The sequence below is a fragment of the Bubalus bubalis genome, chromosome 3 (genome assembly GCF_019923935.1).
Source record: "Bubalus bubalis isolate 160015118507 breed Murrah chromosome 3, NDDB_SH_1, whole genome shotgun sequence".
NCBI classification, from domain to species: Eukaryota; Metazoa; Chordata; class Mammalia; order Artiodactyla; family Bovidae; genus Bubalus; species Bubalus bubalis.
In genome coordinates this window covers 137,261,095-137,279,748 of record NC_059159.1, presented here as the reverse complement: position 1 = coordinate 137,279,748, position 18,654 = coordinate 137,261,095, and the positions used below count along the sequence as shown (strand labels likewise).

Sequence of the window (18,654 nt, the reverse complement as noted above, 5' to 3'; positions counted from 1 at the left end):
CGTTAGGTACAGTGTCACGTGCAGTTCTGAATGCTGGAAGCCTGGCTCTGAGCTTGAGACTCACACAGCCCTGATATGCGTGTCTGTGTGCTCAGTGGCTCAGTCATAATCAACTCTGCGACCCAAGGACTGTAGCTCACCAGGATTCTCTGTCCTCAGAATTTTCCACAACGGGTTGCCGTTTCCTCCTCTAAGGGATCTTCTCAACCCAGGGATTGAACCTGCATCTCCTGCGTCTCCTGCACTGGCAGGCGAATTCTTTACCACTGAGCCAGCTAGAAAAGCCTGGGCCCTGATACATTGATTCTACCTTCCAAAATCTACTAAAATGATAATAAAACTGTATTAACCTCAGAAAAAGAAGGCATAACAGAGGACAATGTATTTCAATGAAATTTTAGAAGGTGGAGTGCTAACGGAGGCAGAATAACTGGCAGAAACAGTGAAGTTAAAGTGGGAGATGGGAGAGTCAGTCCAGCAGGAGACCCCTGAGAAGGTTTCAGCATGTGGAAGCACCAGGTACTGTTGGGGTAAGGCAAAGTAAGAAGGCAGTGATCAGCAGAAAGCCCTCAGGCAGACCTTCCCCAACCCACCTTCTGCAGAGATACAAGGTTTAATCTAGAAAATCGGAATCAATACCAAAAAGGACTGAGGATACCAGGCACAGCATATGGCAGAGTGAGGTACAAGAACCAAAACGGGATTGAGTAAGCCTATCTCAGTATCCTCACTTTCTTCAGCCTTCAAGCAGAATTCTTAGATAAACTTTAATAGCCCCCAAGATCTTCATATGTTGATGTTTTACAGAGCTCCCTTCAAAGCCCTGGTGGCTCAGACAGTAAAGCATCTGCCTGAGGGACAGGCAGAGGGAGACTCAGGTCCGATCCCTGGGTCAGGAAGATCCCCTGCAGAAGGGGCCCACTCTAGTACTCGTGCCTGGAAAATCCCATGGATGGAGGAGGCTGGTAGGCTACAGTCTGTGGGGTCACAAAGAGTAGGTAACAACTGAGCGACCTCACTTTGACTTTCTTCAAAGCCTTCTCTGGTGGCTCAGATGGTAAAAATCTGCCTGCAATGCAGGAGACCCATGTTCAATCCCTGGATCGGGAAGATCCCCTGGAGAAGGGAACGGCAACCCAGTCCAGTATTCTTGCCTGGAGAATTCCATGGACCGAGGAGCCATGGAAGTCAGGCTACAGTCCATGGAGTCACAAAGAATCAGACACAACTGAGTAACTTTCACTTCAAAGCCAACTAACTAGTCAGTCTTAACAACCAGCAGGCACACCCCAACATATATATTCCCCCCATTTTGACTGTTTTTCTTTTAGTGATTCACTCTTAAAAGTGAACAGAAAGCCAAAGCCACGGACATAAGACCAAACCAGAAGAGGGAAAAGACAAAGCACTTGGAAATTTAAAATAAAGTAAAGCTTTTATTTAAAAGATTATGAGATTTTTTAAAAATGGTATGATAGTCAAGGATACATTTCAGATAGAAAAGAGATAGCAAAGTAGAAAAACAGCCAAGGAAGTCCAACATCCAGCTTATAGGAAGAACAGAGAAAACAGAAAAGTATAATACCAAAAACAAACCACAACAACCAGATTTTGAAAACCGAGCTGAGCCTTTGCTTGAAAGGATCCAGGAGGGTCAAGCACAATAAGTGACATTTACACTGGTAAATGTCAAATCTCCAGAAATGAAAAAAAGGATCCCAAAAGCTTTGGGAGTAGGGAAGAAATCCAAATGGCACAGTATTGCTAGAAATCAGAGGTGCTTGTACTTCAATTTGAGGGCTTTCTGGTTTTTAATTTTTCTTTATTTATTTATGGCTGCACGGGGTTTTCACTACTGTGTGCGCACTTTTCTTAGTTGCATCAAGCTGGGGCTCCTCTCTAGCTGTGGTGCACAGGCTGCCATGACGGTGGCTTCTTGTGTTGCGGAGCACGGCTCTAGGTGCGCAGGCTTCAGAAGTTGCGGCTCCCGGGCTTTGGCACACGGGCTTAGCTGCTCCAAGGATGTGGAATCTTCCCAACCAGGGACTGAACTCATGTCCCCCTGTTGGCAGGCAAACTCTTAACCAGTGGACCACCAGGAAGTCCCTGAAAGTTTTTTTGGTTTTAAGGGAGTAACATCTTAAAAATTTTTTAAGGAAAATGATCTTCAACTAAGAAATCTAAATTGAGCCAAACTATTATTCACACATGAGGATAAAATTTAGACATTTTTGGATATTCAAGGATTCAAAAACAATAGGTTAACCAACAAAATTGAATGTATTTGAATGAGAAAATTATCACTAGGTCTTTTGACACTCTTGGAGCATTTGGACAAAACTAGCAACAGGCATAAAGAAATTATACAATTTTTAATGGGGCAGTTAAACTATAAGAAATAAAAGCTACCAAGAAAATCCTCATCACCACCACAGTATACCATCCCAATCATAATATTAACTAACATTAACTGAACCAAAACTTGTGATATAAATATGATGAAAGATACAAGAAGGTGGAGCAAAGGCTACTATAAGGGCTAAATCCTCAACTTACTGTAACAGGAAGTATAAACCTGTCTAAAATTAATAAATTTAGAAAATGCAATGTAAGCATCCAATTTAGAAATAGAGATAAATCCCAGTATAAACTGTTTGAAGAGTTAAAAGTACGTGACTATGGGAAGCACAACGAATCAGGGAGAGGTGAGGCAGGAAACTACTCTTTTTCAATAGAAGCCTTTTAAATGCTACTTGGTTTCATTAAAATATTCTTGTATTACTTTGATAAACATAAATTCATTTTTTATTTTTTAAAATGTTTCAGTTCTTCTTTGTGTCTTTCTTTTTCAAAGCTTCCTATTTTTTTCCTATTTCGTTTTTTGGCTGTGCCACGTGACTTGTGGGATCTTAGTCCTGTCCAGGAATGGAACCCAGGGACATGGCAGTGGAAGTGCCGATTCCTAACCACTGGACCGCAAGGGAAGCCTCTCCTTTTTTTAATCTAGAGATGGAGAGTGACTCTGTAAGTATTAAAACAATGGCAACATGCGAAATGATCAACAGATTCAAGCACCAAAAAGCTAAGAGATTATATATTATCAGAAATCATTTGAAATACAATTTAAAAGTGAACTGGCACTTCTCGTATCCTTCCTGGCTACAGGAAGTAAACTGAGAACTCAAGTACAAGGAAAAAGGCAAATGTTTCACTGAAGTTTATCTGACAGAGTGGAGAATATACAGCCATACCTGGAGAAAGAGAACCCGATGGCAGATGAGCCTAACCTGTGAGCAGAGCAAGGCCTCTGGCGGGGCTGAGCCACAGCGCGGCAGAGACACTGATTAGGGCTAGAGCAGGCAGCTCTGTGCTGCACAGAGTAAAGGCACATCACAGGACTGTTCCTCTCAAGATAACCCTTGGAGTTCTCAACTGCTAACATTCATTTATACAAACAATGACACATGAAAATCTGAAAAATGAGACCCGAACACTGGGCCTGAAATAGATGACAAGAACTAAATTCTGGAAATTCCCTGGGAGTTCCCATGTGAAGAATGTATATGGGCCAGCTGACGACCATCACCCCCTACCTCCAGTCACTGTCTTGAAGAGAAGTGCTTCTCTCACCAGGAAAGGTTCCAACTAGCGGCTTCAAAGACTAAGATAGAAAGCCATCCTAGAGCAAAGCCTAGGATGGAACTAGGCTTTGCTCCCTAGGAGTAAGGACCTCGACTTCCTTAAAAGATCACCACAACTCCAAGTCTGTTTAAAGCTGCCCCCATAGGGCAGCAAATCCCCAGACTGGGATGAAGCAGGGACCCTACTACCCTAAAATGGATGGGCCCAAAACAAACTGCACAATCAGATGTGTCAAAGAATGATGAGTGTTCTGGTTTGAGAAATACCTTCTGCAATTAGTTCACTGGCTTTGGTCTCTCAATGGTTCACTTTAACACTCTTACGTTAGATGGGGGTGAGGGCGGGGGATGGTGGTGGCTGAGGATCCCTAACCTTCTGGAGTGTTTTTAATTTCTCTAATGCATGCAATGAATTAGGGAGCAGAGAGGAGTATCCTGCTGACTAGAGCCCAACCACAAACCAGGGCGAATTAGGATAAGGCCCATGCTAAGAGATGTTACAGGCTTCACTGGGGACTTCAACAGTAAAGAATCCACCTGCCAATGCAGAAGATATCCCTGGGTCGGGAAGATCCCCTGGAGAAGGAAATAGCAATCCACTCCAGTATTCTTGCCTGGGAAATCCCATGGACTTGAGGAGCCTGGTGAGCTACAGTCCTTGGGGTCGCAAAGAGGTAGACATGACTGAGCGACTAAACAAAAACAAGAGATGTTTATGCACTCTACTGAGTTTTCTGGGCCAAGGTCCATGGACATTTACAGGCAGCAGTAAGCTCTCTGACAATGGAAGCACTCACACAGAAACAATCACTTATCAAGAACGTTACCGCTGGGAACCTGCACTCTTTCTAAGGCAGGCCAAAGCTCATCTTTTCTACCAGCTAAGAGCAGGCTAATTATGGTCTCAGAGATATCCGACCAATACAGTCAGGCTCCTTTCTGACTCTAAATACCACCTTGATATGCTGTTATTTAAAAATCTGAATTGGTATAACAAAATCTTGGACTTCTATGATTTCTATTCTATAATACAATAATGTATTATTCTGTGCTGCTAAAACAACCACATAAAGTAACCTCCCTGTATATGCAACTTCTGTGTGACCAAATCAGATTTCCTTCAAGATGATACAGTTCAGCTCAGTTGCTGAGTCGTGTCCAACTCTTTGCGACCCCAGGGACTGTAGCACGCCAGGCCCCCCTGTCCACTGGCAACACCCAGAGCTTGCTCAAACTCATGTCCATCGAGTCCGTGATGCCATCCAACCATCTCATCCTCTGTTGTTCCCTTCTCCTCCTGCCTTCAATCTTTCCCAGTATCAGGGTCCTTTCCAATGAGTCAGTTCTTCGCATCAGGTGACCAAACTCAAGATGACACAAGTTACAATTTTTCTATCAATCCACCCTTCAACACTAAATCTGTTCCAATCTTCCCCTCTCCCTCCCTTTGGAGAAAATCACATAATTCTTAGCAGTAAGCCAAAAAAGAGGGAAAAAAGTAATTGCAGTATTAAAATCCACAGGTTTAAAAATGGCAAATTTCAATCTTTGGCTCAAACTTCCCCAGTTACTAAAGTACCACCTAGCTTAAAGAAACATAACCCCAAATCAGTCAAACACATAGGAGCCAACTTCAGGGCAGAATGAGATGGGAGGAGGGAGGAGAGGGTAGTAGGGAGAAGATAAAATAAGGAGTACCAAGTAAGTGTAAAAAAAAAAAAGTTAATAGGAAAAAGTAAAAAGGCACAAAGAGAGCAAACCTTTAAAAAATGCAAACACAAGACACGGCAGCATGGAAAACAACAGGCAGGAAATCATCATTCACATGCTACACATTATCTTTTTGAAGAAAAAGATTAAAAAGATACAGGGAGGAAAAAATCATTACCAGGTTAGGTGCAAAGCTAATAATCCTTGTCCTCAGAAAAATAACCAGAACTACATGTACTTAATGTAATCAAGGTCAATTTGGTCATGCCCCATCCGTCCCTAATCTTGAAAAGAAGAATGTGAGGGTGGCAACTGCTAGGTAGGATTTAGAAATCTGTGGAGTTTTAATAAAGGGCGTTTAAAAGGCTTACCGTGGGACGTGTATTTGGAGGTGCTGATTCTTCTGTGCACACAGACAAGACAGACAGGGAAGGCGTCTGGGGAGGGGTCAGGGTTGGCACCTCTGTGCCACTGTCCAAGTTCAAAGCTGAAAGCCCAAGGGTAGGATGCCCATTGAGCTCACTGGCACTGCTTTGGGTGGAAGGCTTTAGGAAATTCCAGAACGTGCCACTGCGGAGGCAGGATGTGCTATGGAAAGTGCTTGCCATCTTGGGTGTCTTCTGACTGCTGTCATCAGAGTCAAGTTTAGGGAAGGACAAGGACTTGATATTGCTCACTGCAGGAATGGGGGGGAGGGACACTTTGGAAGACAGCGACATCTTTTCACAGTTGCCCAGCTGTGGTAAGGTTACAAAGCCATTGGGTTTGTGAAGAGGCTTGAAATCTAGGGTGGCCCGCTCCAGGGAGGCCAGGACCTCCTCCTCCTGTAGCACAGACCCAGAGCCGCCTCGAGGCAAGTTACTGTCTAATAACTGGGCCATGATGGGTCCACTGGTTCCCACCAGAATGTTTCTCAGCTCTTCCTTCTCATCAATAGTTTTTAACTCCAGATTATCAAATGGGTCTTCTTCACACTCGAAGTCAGCAGGGTTGAAGTCTGCCTTTGTGTGGGGCGGGCTGAGAACTTTCTGTTTCGTGGCACTGCTGCTGACCCGAGTCGGGGTGAGGATGCTGTTGTGCTGTAAGCTGGCAAGGATGGGGTTAATAGGAGGTGGCATGGCGGCTGCACCGTGAGTCTTCGAGAAGCTCATCTTGCTGTCACCCTCTGGGCCACTCTTGGAATTCACTGTAGCTTCTGCTTCCTCAGCCTTCCGCTCTGCTTCCCACTGGGCTTCTTGGATCTTCTTAATATCCTCAGCCCACTCAATGGTTTTCTTTTCCAAGGAGAAGTCATACTGCAAAAATATATCAGAGAAAGGTGTGAACCCAGGTGGCCATCCCTCCCCCACCGAATTCACTTCTTTCTCACCCTGGCACAAAGGAACTAGACAAGGCAGCATTTAAGATGTATGGGAGGATCCCGCCTCAGGAAAACTAAGACTTCCTAAGCTTGTAAGATTTAATCCGACTTTGCTCCCTGGTTACATATAGAAATTAATGAGAAAGAGCTCCCACCATCTCTAATCATATACCCAGGTCATATGTACCTTGCTGCTTCCTTTGCTTCTCTCCCCTCAGGCCATTTCCCTTCCTAGAATTCTTCACTGGTGGCTCAGGCAGAACTCAACCACCTCCTCTTATGAGGCTTTCCCGATGGCCCATTCCTTCCTCTGAACTCTTACATAGTATCTGTCTCTACCATTTGATGCTGAGCACATGTGACCACATGAAATCTTTCTCTAAAACATCTGCCCAACACTATCACAAGCCTCTTGTGGGCAGCAACTGGGCTTTAGACCCTCTTAAGATCTCTATTATCTAACACAATGTCCTCTGTGCTCAATATAACAACAGGCCCTAGTATTTAAGAAGCACTTACAAGGTGCCATGCATGATTCTAAACACTTTTTATGTATTAGCTCTCTAGATTTTCTCAACATTACAACGGCCATGCTCAAGTTCATGATGCTGCTAAATGGTAGAGCCTGGATCTGAACCCAGGCAGTCTGACAATATATTCTATGCTCTAAAACACTACCAAATTACAATGAACAGATTGTACTCTAACTGTAGGAAAAGTGCTTATTAAGAAATCTAGACATATTCAAATTAAGATTTTTACAGTGCAAACTCAACAAAAACAAACCACCTCATAAAAATATGGCCAGAGGATCTGAGTAGAATCTTCCAAAGAAGCCATACAGATGGTCAGAGGCACATGAAAAGATGTTCAACATCACTAATTATTAGGGAAATGCAAATCAAAACCACAATAAGGTATCACCTCACACCCATTAAAATGTCTGTTATCAAAAAGGCAAGAAATAACAAGTGTTGGAGAGAATGTGGAGTAAAGGGAATCTTCATACATATTGTTGGTGGGAATAAATTGGCACAGCCACTGTGGAAAACAGTATGGAAACTTCTCAAAAGAATTACCATATAATCCAGCAATTCCAAGAAGACACAAAGACCAATTCAAAAAGATATAGGCACTCCTGTGTTCATCACTATTCACAGTACCAAGATACAGATACAATCTACATGCCCATCAGTGGATGAATGGATAAAGAAGATGTGGGGGAGGGGTGTGTGTTTATGTATGTACATATGTGTGTGCAATACATACACACACAACACACACAATATGAAATTTAAAAAAGAAAGATGAAATTTTGTCATCTGCAACAACATGGACAGACCTTGATGGCATTATACTAAGTGAAATAAGTCAGAAGGTGAAAGATATATACTTCATGATTCCACATGTATATACACACAAGCATACAAAACAAAAAAAGAACACAGAAAACAGATTTGTTATGAGCCAAGGGACAAAAATTGAGTAAAGAAGGTCAACAGTGTAGTGAGAGATGGAAACAATTCTGGAGGTATGGATGCTGCAGTGTATACCCAAGTCAAAACAAAATGCTGTATATATGAAACTTCCACAAAGTTAAAAATCAATGTTACCTCAATTTTCTACAAAAAGATTTTACAGTATAAACTGCACAAAAGTTCACTTCAAGGTTCCTTAATAGCTTTAAGCCCTGTTCAGTCACTAAGTCACGTCTGACTCTGCAATCCCACGGACTACAGTACACCAGGTTTCCCTGTCCTTCACTATCTTCAGAATTTGGTCAATTTATGTTTGTAGAGTCGGTGACACCATCAAACCATGTCCTGCTCCGTCACCCTCTTCTCCTTCTGCCGTCAATCTTTCTCTCCCAGCATGAGGGTCTTTTCCAAAGAGTCGGCTCTTTGCAGCAGGTGGCCAAAGTATTGGCGCTTCAGCTTCAGCCATCAGTTCTTCCAATGAATATTCAGGGTGTATTTCCTTTAGGATTGACTGGTTTGATCTCTCTGCTGTCCAGGGTACTCTCAAGAGTTTCAGTGCTACAATTCAAAAGCATCATCAATTCTTCAGCATCAATTCTTCAGTACTCAGCCTTCTTTATGGTCCGACTCTCACATCCATACCTGACTTGGAAAAACTATAGCTTTGACTATATAGACCTCTGTCAGCAAAGTGATGTCTCTGCCTTTTCATATGCAGTCTACATGCTCATAGCTAAGGAGCGTCTTTTAATTTCATGGCTGCAGTCACTGTCCACAGTGATTTTAGAGCCCAAGAAAATAAAATCATCACTGTTTCCACTTGCAGCTTCAAGTATCAAGTATAGATCAATTTATAAAAATTTCATTTGTATACTTGGAAAAAATTACCTATTATATTATACAAAATTCACCTAAACAGGAGTAAACCTCTGGTGTTCACCTAAGGCATCAAACAGTGTGTCTGGAGACACAGTAAGAGTAAAGAGAAGAAAGAGGCCTACCATGACAAGAGTCTCAGAATAGAAAAAACACAGTGGAAGAAAGTAGGTTTCATCCCTAAACCTTTCAGCTGCAAACAACACAACAGAAGCCTGGAAATACACATATCCAGAAGTTCATTTACACACTCCTGAGTCAGTTACTGGGCCTCCGAAAAAGACTTGGGGTATCACAGGGTTTCCTTTCTACCTCTAATGGAACAGTGAGAAAACACTGGCCAAAGAGTGCTAAATCCAATTTTGCAACTGATTTCCCCCACCAAAAACAGGCGTGACCAACTTCCCACTGCCTGTAAACACAGGTCTCTGAAGTTTACTCCCGAAAGCAACTGGAAATTTCTTCCCTCTGTAATAAAACCTTGAGTTTTTTTTTAAGTTACCAAAGTAATGTAGACTACTTGGAACATAGTAAAAAAAAAAAACAAATAAAAAGCAGAAAAAATTAGGAGAATTATTATAGTGAAAAAAATGTGATTTTTGAGTGCACAATAATAATAACAGCATCTAATATTTATGGAGTACTAGGAATCAGAGTAAGCATTATAAATGCACTATTTTATTTAATCCTTTTAACAATCTTGTAAGATTACACAGCTATTACATGGCAATTCCAGCCCATGAATCAGTGAACCAGAGTCTGCTCTAAGCTGTGACACTAAGGGCCAGCCTCCGCTACTGTGGCCGCCAGTAATGTTTCATTTTCAATGAAAACTTTCTGGGCCTGGGTGCAAGGTCTCTGTATGATTTACTGACTCGCTTTGATGACTTTTAATCTGAAACCCAAGGGCAAATATGAAAAGTTACACGAAGCTTCAGACCTGTTTAGGGCTCTAGGTCTGATTCCTTTCTGGATGGAGGGAGCAGCACCAACACCACAGCCTAACTGCCTCCCGGAGACCCGAAGCAGCCCAAGTTTAAGGGAGCTAGCTGCACTTGCAGAACAACAACACCGCAGCTAGCCCACAAAGGATGGAGCTTGGAGCCTTAGCTCCTCTTCTGTCATTAGTGGGCACTGTTGAGTATGGCAGGCAAAGAACCAGGCACTCATTAGGGCTTCACGCAGCTCAAATAGAAAATTCCCAGCAAAGCCTACAACGGCAACAAATGTGGGATTCTAAACAAATTTTCTGAATTGATTCAGTGAGGCAGTGAATAATGAGAACTACTGAAATAAAATGCAGGTGTTATTTAAATCATATTGCTAATAATGTCCTGCACACAGGGTACTATTTACTCAATATTTGTTGTTGCCAATAAAAAAGCCACCAGGCAAACAGAACAAGGTAACTTCATATGGGAAATTGCCATCTCTTCGGGCCCAATAAATTCTCCATACAAAAGGAGGATCAATTCAGTATACAAAAACATGTAAGATATTCAACATTACCTGAAACTAGGGAAATGTACATCAAAACCACCATAAAAGAGGGACTCCCCTAGCAGTCCGGTGGTTAAGACACACTGCTTCCACTGCAGGAGATGCAGGTTTGATCCCTGGTCAGGAAACTAGGCCTACATGCCACACCATGAGGCCAAAAAGAAAAAAAAACCATGAAACCACCGCATACCCATAAGGATATATATATAACCAAAAAGACAGATGATAACAAAAGTTGGTAAGGATATGCAGAAACTGGAAACTTCATGCAGTATAGGCAAGGTTATAAACTAGTATGGCCACTTTGGAAAACAGTCTGGCAATTCCTCAAATGGTAAAACACAGTTAATATATGATCCAGCAATTCCACTCCTATGTACATACCCAAGAAAACTGAAAGCATATGTCTGTACAAAAACCTGTATACAAATATTCACAGCAGTATTGTTCCTAAAAGCCAAAAAACTGGAAACCGTCAAAAATGTCTATCAACGGTGGACTTCGCTGGAGGTCCAATGGTTAAGACTCCTAGCTTCCACTGCAGGGAGCACAGGTTCAATGCCTGGTCAGGGAAATAAGATCCCACGTGCTGCTCAGTACAACCAAAAAAAAAAGTCTATCACCTGATGAATGGATAAACAAACTGTGGTATATCAACACAATGGAATTATTCAGCTATAAAAATGAATGGGTAAAACTTGAAAACATGTTACATAAAATAAACCTATCACATATATATTTATATACTGTCATATATAAAAGACTAAATATTGTGTTATTCCATTTATATGATATTCCAGAATAGACAAATTCATGAAGACAGCAGATTTAGTGGTTGCCAGGGTTTGATGGGAGGGGGAAAATAGGGAGTGACTACTAAAGTACACTGGATTTCTTTTCGGGGTGATAAAAATGTTCTGGAATCAGATGGTGGTAATGGTTATACAACTCCAAATATAATAATAAAAAGACTCCACTTATTTGCATAACTTAAAAGGGAAAATTTTGTGGGTATGTGAATTATTTATCAATAAAGCTATTATTTAAAAATTTAATAAGTTCTCCCACTATGATTATTCCCTACAAAGACTAGAACAAAAAACAAAGTTTTTATTATTATTTTTTAGCTGTGCCATGCCACTTGTAGGATCTTAGTTCCCCAACCAGGGATCAAACCCAGGTGCTCAGCAGTGAAAACACAGAATAATCCTAACCTAACTGGATTGCCAGGGAATTCCCAAATCTTTTTTTTCTCCCAAATACACTTTAGAGTAACATGGTAATGCTTTAGTAAATTCCCCGTCTTTGCCAAGAGGTTGTATTTTAAAAATCTGAAGTCACAGGAATAAGTATTTGGGTGAGTAGTGTATCCTTCTGTTTTTCCATGTAACTTCTTCTCTAAACTATAAGCTCCTCGAGGACAGTGTACGGCATTTGTCTCTATCCTCAGCCACAGCAGAGTGTCCCTCAAAAGCAGGCATTCAGTAAGTGTAGGAAGTCACATAGCATGGGGGCATTTGCTGCTTTCAAGATGTAATTTTATACACTTATATATAACTGAGCTTTAAAGATGCAAGGACTGAAAAAGAAGCTATTGAGGGAATGGCATTTAAGCACAGTCAAGAAGAATAAATAGATTTTTAACAGGCAGACCACTTTGAGTATGGTAAGAAAGAGGAGACTGTTTCAAGCGGATATAACCACTCATGAGAAAAGCATGATACAGACAAATAGTACATATAGTACACTCGACAAACCACTAGTATCGTGGTTTGGAGGGACTACGGAGGAGATGATAAGCTAAGGTACTCGACCATTATCTTATGTCTAGACTTGATTCAGTAAGGGTTGGTCAATCATTGTAAGTTTTTATATTCAGGAATATTATTCTAGAAACAATATGAAAAATAGAAGGAAAATTCTGTAAGCTTCTCTGTAAGCAGAGGAGCCCACTGAAGAGACTACTGAAATAGCCCAGGTGAAAAACTAAGGTAAGGAATAAACTGAATGGCAAAGGGAAGACACAGCAGAGAGAAAATATTATATAACTTGAGTGACCAAGAAGGTAATGAGCACATTTATAGAAGGAAAGAGGAGAAGAAGCAAGTCAGACGAGCAATAGGAATTTGTTTTGGGCAAGGTACAGAACCTCAGGAACATACAACCTAACAGATTATACAAGATCTGTAAGAGATACATAAACATATACAAAGGTGTTGGGGGGGTTGTGCACGTGTGCATGCCTGTGTGTGAGAGACAACGTGAACCAAGCAATAACAGGAGCTATCAGAAACATAAATAAGAGCTAGAAGATTTTTTTTTCTATTGCACTATACATCAAATTCTTACTCCTTAAAATTTTAAATGTACTAAACTTTAACTAAAAATTACCACTTACCTGTACTTCTCTGACAACCTGCAAACAATCAGGCAAGGAGAAGCCAATAGGAAGACCAACTTTAGCTGGTGTTTTGAATTTGTCTCCTATCTTAAATGGGACATCATCAAGGTAACTGAAAGTCCCTACAATCAAAAATAAAGTAGAAAATATCAGCAAAGAACTTATTATTTGTTTTTGTATAATCTTATGTCTAGGATACAACATTAATTTATGCTATCCTAAGACTAGAAGTTACAGAGTTCTTCTCTGACTGCTTACCTTCTCCTGACCCTAGATCTCTAAGGAAAAACTCCCACTTGAAGCTATTTGATTTTATTTTGGTTGGGAAGATCCTCTGGAGGAGGGCGTGGCAACCTACTCGTTTTCTTGCCTGGAGAATCGGCATGGACAGAGGAGCCTGACAGGCTACAGTCCATAGGGTCGCAAAGAGCAGGACAGGATTAAAGCGATTTAGCACACATGCATACTTGGCACAAAGGCGAAAGTACTCACAGCAACCTAAAAGGCCTCCCCAAAATGCCCATTTCCTCTCTAGCCCTCAACTCCTGGCTTACTGCACTAGGTCACAGTGATTCTCTATTCCTCAACCATGACGTGGTCAAAATTACCTCAAAAAATCTGCATTGGCTGCTCCCTCTATCTGGAATGCTCTTCCCTCAGATAGTCACATGGCTTACTCCTTCACCTCCTTCAAGTCTTTGCTCAAATGTTGTCACTTTCTAAGTGAGGCTTACCCTGACCACCCTTTTAATAATTACTCCCACACCCTAACCACAGTAATCTCACATTACTATCTATGTTTCTCCATAGCACTTATTACCTTCTAAGATACTAAGTAATTTTCATTTTAATTGTATTTATTGTCTATCTTGCCCAATGGAATACAAGTAACTTGCAAGTATTTAAGTTTTATTTACTGATGTAGTCTCAAAACCTACAGTACTGCCCAGCACATATAAGGCACTTATTAAATACTGCTGAACTGATGACAGAATCTTGATAGAATCTCCACAAAAGAACCTCTTTGGCTAGTAGTTCTCTACTCCAGTAAGGATCATTTTTTAATTAATACAAAGAACTACTCTAAAAAAAATTTTAAAGTGATATTTTGGAGATGTGGAAGGAAAATCAGACAAGACCAGAGGAATCAGACTAGGATTATCAGGAGACACAAACCATATACAACTGAACTGCTTTTAACTCCCTAAATGTTCTCTGTCCATCACAGATGAGTGATACAGAAAGATGGGACATTATAACTACTGATAGGATCAGACAAAATGAAGTCATTCCTGTCTATGAATCTTATGAGGTATACACTCCGAATCAGACCATCTTTTCTTTTCTGGATCAGGTTTGGGGCTAACATGCTGGCAGAAGTATCAGGGACAGTGAAATACAGTTGATAAAATAAATTTTGCTTTTTTAATATTAGCAGCTAGTAGAATAAGGCTTGTTTCTAGGTCTCACACATGTACATCTTCTTGAGTATTCTCATGGACAGAATAAGACAATTACACATCTCCCATGAAGAGGCTTCTCTTAATAAAAACTCCGTAGAAATCTTGTCATCATTCCCATTTCCCAAGAGCAGTAGACACACCTGCTCTGATACACCTGAAACCTCCAACAGAAAGAAGGCTCCTGTTCCTACCCTTGGGGGAGAGGTTCTACCTCTTTCCCATATAACCTCTGGCTAGAATTAAAACATCTTAACTGTCTCTCACTCAGATAGTAAATTAAATCCACAACTGTGTTCGATTTAATAATTTTTCTGAGGCACAACCATAATTGTTAACATTCTCGGTAAGTTTTCATATTGGTCGTATTTGTATAAGTGTTTTCTCAGGTGCCAATGCCCGTCACATTCCCACCCTTATTTGCTTGATTAATTATGTCTTGTTCTTTAAGAATGAGCTTAAGAAAAACTCCCTTCTCAATCTCAGAACAGGTCTTGCCACTCTGTATAGTTAACAGTTTGTTTCCTTATGCTCCCTGCCTGCCCCGGGCCAAAGACTTTGATCAAGACTTTGATCAAATTGAGCAAATCTCATTGAGCAGATAATGAGATCTGCTCAATGAAAATAAAGACCACATGGTCTTTTATTTCTCTTAATATTTATTAAAACTCAAAATGATTTACCTAAAATGGCAAAGCTTGTGATGAAAAGGTTTTAACAGATATTCATGCAAGATGTAAGCACATTTGTAAGGTTCTGCAGAAAGTCGCAAAAATGTACCAGAGGTACCAAAAAAAAACAAAGTATCAGGTACCATCACAGCTTGCCAACAAAACCCTGATTACAATACTAAAACCATCTGCCACTTAAAATGCTTTGCAGTATAGAGATCAAAAGCAAGGCTCTTTTTATTTGTGAAGAAGTTTTACCTGTTTCCCATGAAAACAGGTGCTCAAAAGTTACTGAAAGTTAGAGTGTACCTTTAGCTACTGCCCTAATCAGGAAACAAAGCTGGAACTGGTCTTTTCTAAGAAGCACTGGAAAGACTTACAGTCAAGTTAATAATCACAAAATTAAGTCTTCTGTTTAAGAAAATGTTAAGTACACAAAGTAGGTTAATTATATGACACACACACATTTTAAAAATCCTATGTATAATACTTATGTGCATATATGATACACAAATATAAGAAAACCTATCCACGTTAATATTAACAAAATTTTCTTAAATGAATAGTTCTTCCAGAGTTCGGTAATGGGGAGTTGAGGCGGGGGGAACTATTTTAAAAAGTACTTAAGCTATGTGAGCCAAATGATAATATCTTTAAAGAAAGGTGTTCAGTTTCCCTGCACACCTTCCAGTTAGAAAATTATGACAGTGCTGTATATGCACACGGATGACTTCTATTCTATAAACGGAAGTAGGTCTTGGCTTAAGGACAGACCAGATCAAGTAGAACACCTTGAAACAACTGTGATTTCCCTTTATTAGCACCAATTGCAGGTAACTGGTTTAAAAAGCAGCTTCATTTCACTAACAAAGCCAATGCCCGGGTGATTTAGCACATTCTCTACCCTTCTGCCCCCTCCCCCAGGCTTTGTTAACAGGGAATGAGTAAAGAAGTTTCTTGATTATTGGGAGGAGGGATTAGAGCTAAAAGGCAAAAGGGATTTAAGAGATAGCAACAAAAAGCAACTTTTTAAATAATGGACAGAGATTAGTACAACTAAATAAGGTTGCTTTGAGGACTACAAAGAATATTTTTACAAATATAACCAACTATACCTTAGGAACTATTCATTTTTAGCCAATATATCAGAATATCTATTCAAAAACATCAATTTCTCTTGTATCTCAATACATGTTATTATTAAATAGATTCAATAAAACCTCAACCACATGGCCAAGAGAATTAAGCACTGTGGCTAACAATTTTCTGGCTCAACCCAAGTACCTTTTAGTTTCAGTCTTTATTACTGAAGATCCTTCTAAAACATCTGAGACCATCACCCTCAGTTTCATTTAAAAAAACAAAGTACGTCTCTGATGGAGGGGTTGTTCCTTAAGGTCAGTTTCTGCACACCGCTTGCCATTATGCCATGGTAGAAGGAAACAGGCTGAATGTGTAAATGACTCAGGATAAATTCTGAGAAGTTTTCATTCTGTTTCCTTTCTTTCTAAATTGCTGATACATTTATGATCTTGTAACCTGCCTGATTTTCTGGGAAAAAAAAAAATGTAAATTCTACATGGAGATAGAAACTCCTAATAAAGGGTAGCAAACAGATTATGCTTAATGAAGATTTTACTGTGCGTTCAATTGAGGTTTTTGAAAAAGAAGACTAGATCAAATTTAAAATTAGGTGAAAATGGCAATTCCATTAACTATCATTACCTTAAAGCTGTAAATCGGGTTAACAGTTGCAAAATCAGATCTATAGATAAATGGAGAGACAAACATACACACATATACACACATACAATTATGTAAGTATCACTACGAGATAAGAAGTCAAAAGAAAATGTTATTCATACCCTAACAAAAACCAAGATAACCTACAATATCAGCTTTTTAATATGCAGGGTCTGGCATTAAATCCAAAATAAGACACAGAAAAGCAAGAGAAAGTGATCCACCATCAAAAGAAGAACCCAAATGCAGGGATAGCAAAGGTATTGGAATTCTCAGAGAACTTTAAAACAGTAATCAATGTGTTAAAGGATCTAATGGAATAGGTGAACATATGTGAGCAGATGGGGAATTTCAACAGAAAAATGGAAATAAAGAGAGACAAATGGAAACACTAAAAATTCAGTATGAGAGAATAAAATTTTCGATAGTTCATAAGCCAGGCTATGCTAATCAGAAGAAAATACTCAGAAGAGGAAAGAATTAAAGAATTTGAAATTAGGTCAAAAGAAATTAAAATAATTAAAACACAAAGAGAAAAAAAAATGGAAGAGTCTTAAGAGATCTCTGGGACAATATCAAACAGCCTAATGTGCATGTGATTAGTCTCAAAAGGCTGAGAGAGATATATGTAGCGAAAGAAATGAGAGAGGAGATCATATCACTGCAAATTTTCAAAAGTAGTAAAAGACATCAACCCATAGATCAAGAAGTTTAGCTAACTCCAGGCAGGGTAAATACATAGAAAATCACACCAGGGCACCTCAAAGTCAAAATGTTGCAAACAAAAGCTAAAATCTTAAAAGAGGGGAGATGGGCATCATATTATGTACACAAGAAAACAATTAAAGGATGATTGACTTCTCTATATTACACTGTTACTTAAAAAACAGCAGTAACACATCAACTTTTAAAACAATCTATGGACTTCCCTGGCAATTCAGCAGTTAAGACTCAGCTTCCACTGCAGGGGCACAGGTTCCCTTAGTCAGGGAACTAAGATCCCACATGCCACACAGTGTGGCCAAAAAATAAATATATACATTTTTTTCTATCATTCAGCAGAAAAAGTAATTCAATATCTTATTAAAAATTACACAAAGAGCAAAATAAACATTTCTAAAAGTTAGCTAAAAACAGTCATAAATATGACAGCTACGCCTTTCAAAGGAGGGAGTTTAGTTTTATTAAGCCCAATTACAAAGGCATTTTTTTTTTCCCAATTAGAATCTCAAGGCATTTCTCCAGATACTAAAAAGTAATTTGTTTGTTCAGTTTTTTAAAAATCCTTTAAAATTCACTTCAGGAAAATAACTTTTTCTCAGATAAAACAAGTGGAAAATTAATTAAAAATTAAAGACTGACATTCAGAAAGGCCAGCTCTAAACTGAGCCAAAGGTTTTGCAATTTACATAATATAAGAAAAATATTTTTAAAGGTCTTTGAAAAGTTACTATATCTCTTATTCCATTATTTAGGTGTATATGGTTATTGATGTCAGTGAAAGAAGTTCAATCTCAGATGAAAAGAATGAACTTGAAGAAAAAATGTTATAAGACAGCATAGTATAAGATATAGTCAGCCCAAATATTTAAATTTAAAAACAAGTATTTTCATATCCAGTCATGAGAGCAGCTGTTACATCCTTGTGCACACTCCAAATGACCTAGAATTACACACACACACACACACACACACACACATTATCTAATCCCCAATCAGGTAATACCTAACTTAGGGGGGACCAACCCAGAGGCTCATAAACTAAATGGTGTCAAGTCAGATACTCGCTTGACCAGGAGATACAAAAACTTTAG

The 18,654-nt window shown here is 39.6% G+C and overlaps 1 protein-coding gene across 4 annotated transcripts in view; it reads right to left on the bottom strand.

The window, feature by feature from the left end:
* UBAP1 (ubiquitin associated protein 1) overlaps window positions 1–18,654 on the bottom strand; it is a 69,581-nt gene that overhangs the window by 3,952 nt on the left and 46,975 nt on the right. For 2 of the 4 annotated variants that reach the window (XM_006066686.4, XM_006066687.4), the window contains exons 3-4: window positions 12,964–13,088; window positions 5,723–6,646 (exon numbers count right to left, since the gene is read on the bottom strand). In XM_006066686.4, the coding sequence (XP_006066748.1) occupies window positions 5,723–6,646; window positions 12,964–13,088 (1,049 nt within the window). The remainder of the gene's footprint in view (window positions 1–5,722; window positions 6,647–12,963; window positions 13,089–18,654) is intronic. The other 2 variants (XM_025281910.3, XM_006066689.4) reach the window with 1 other exon arrangement.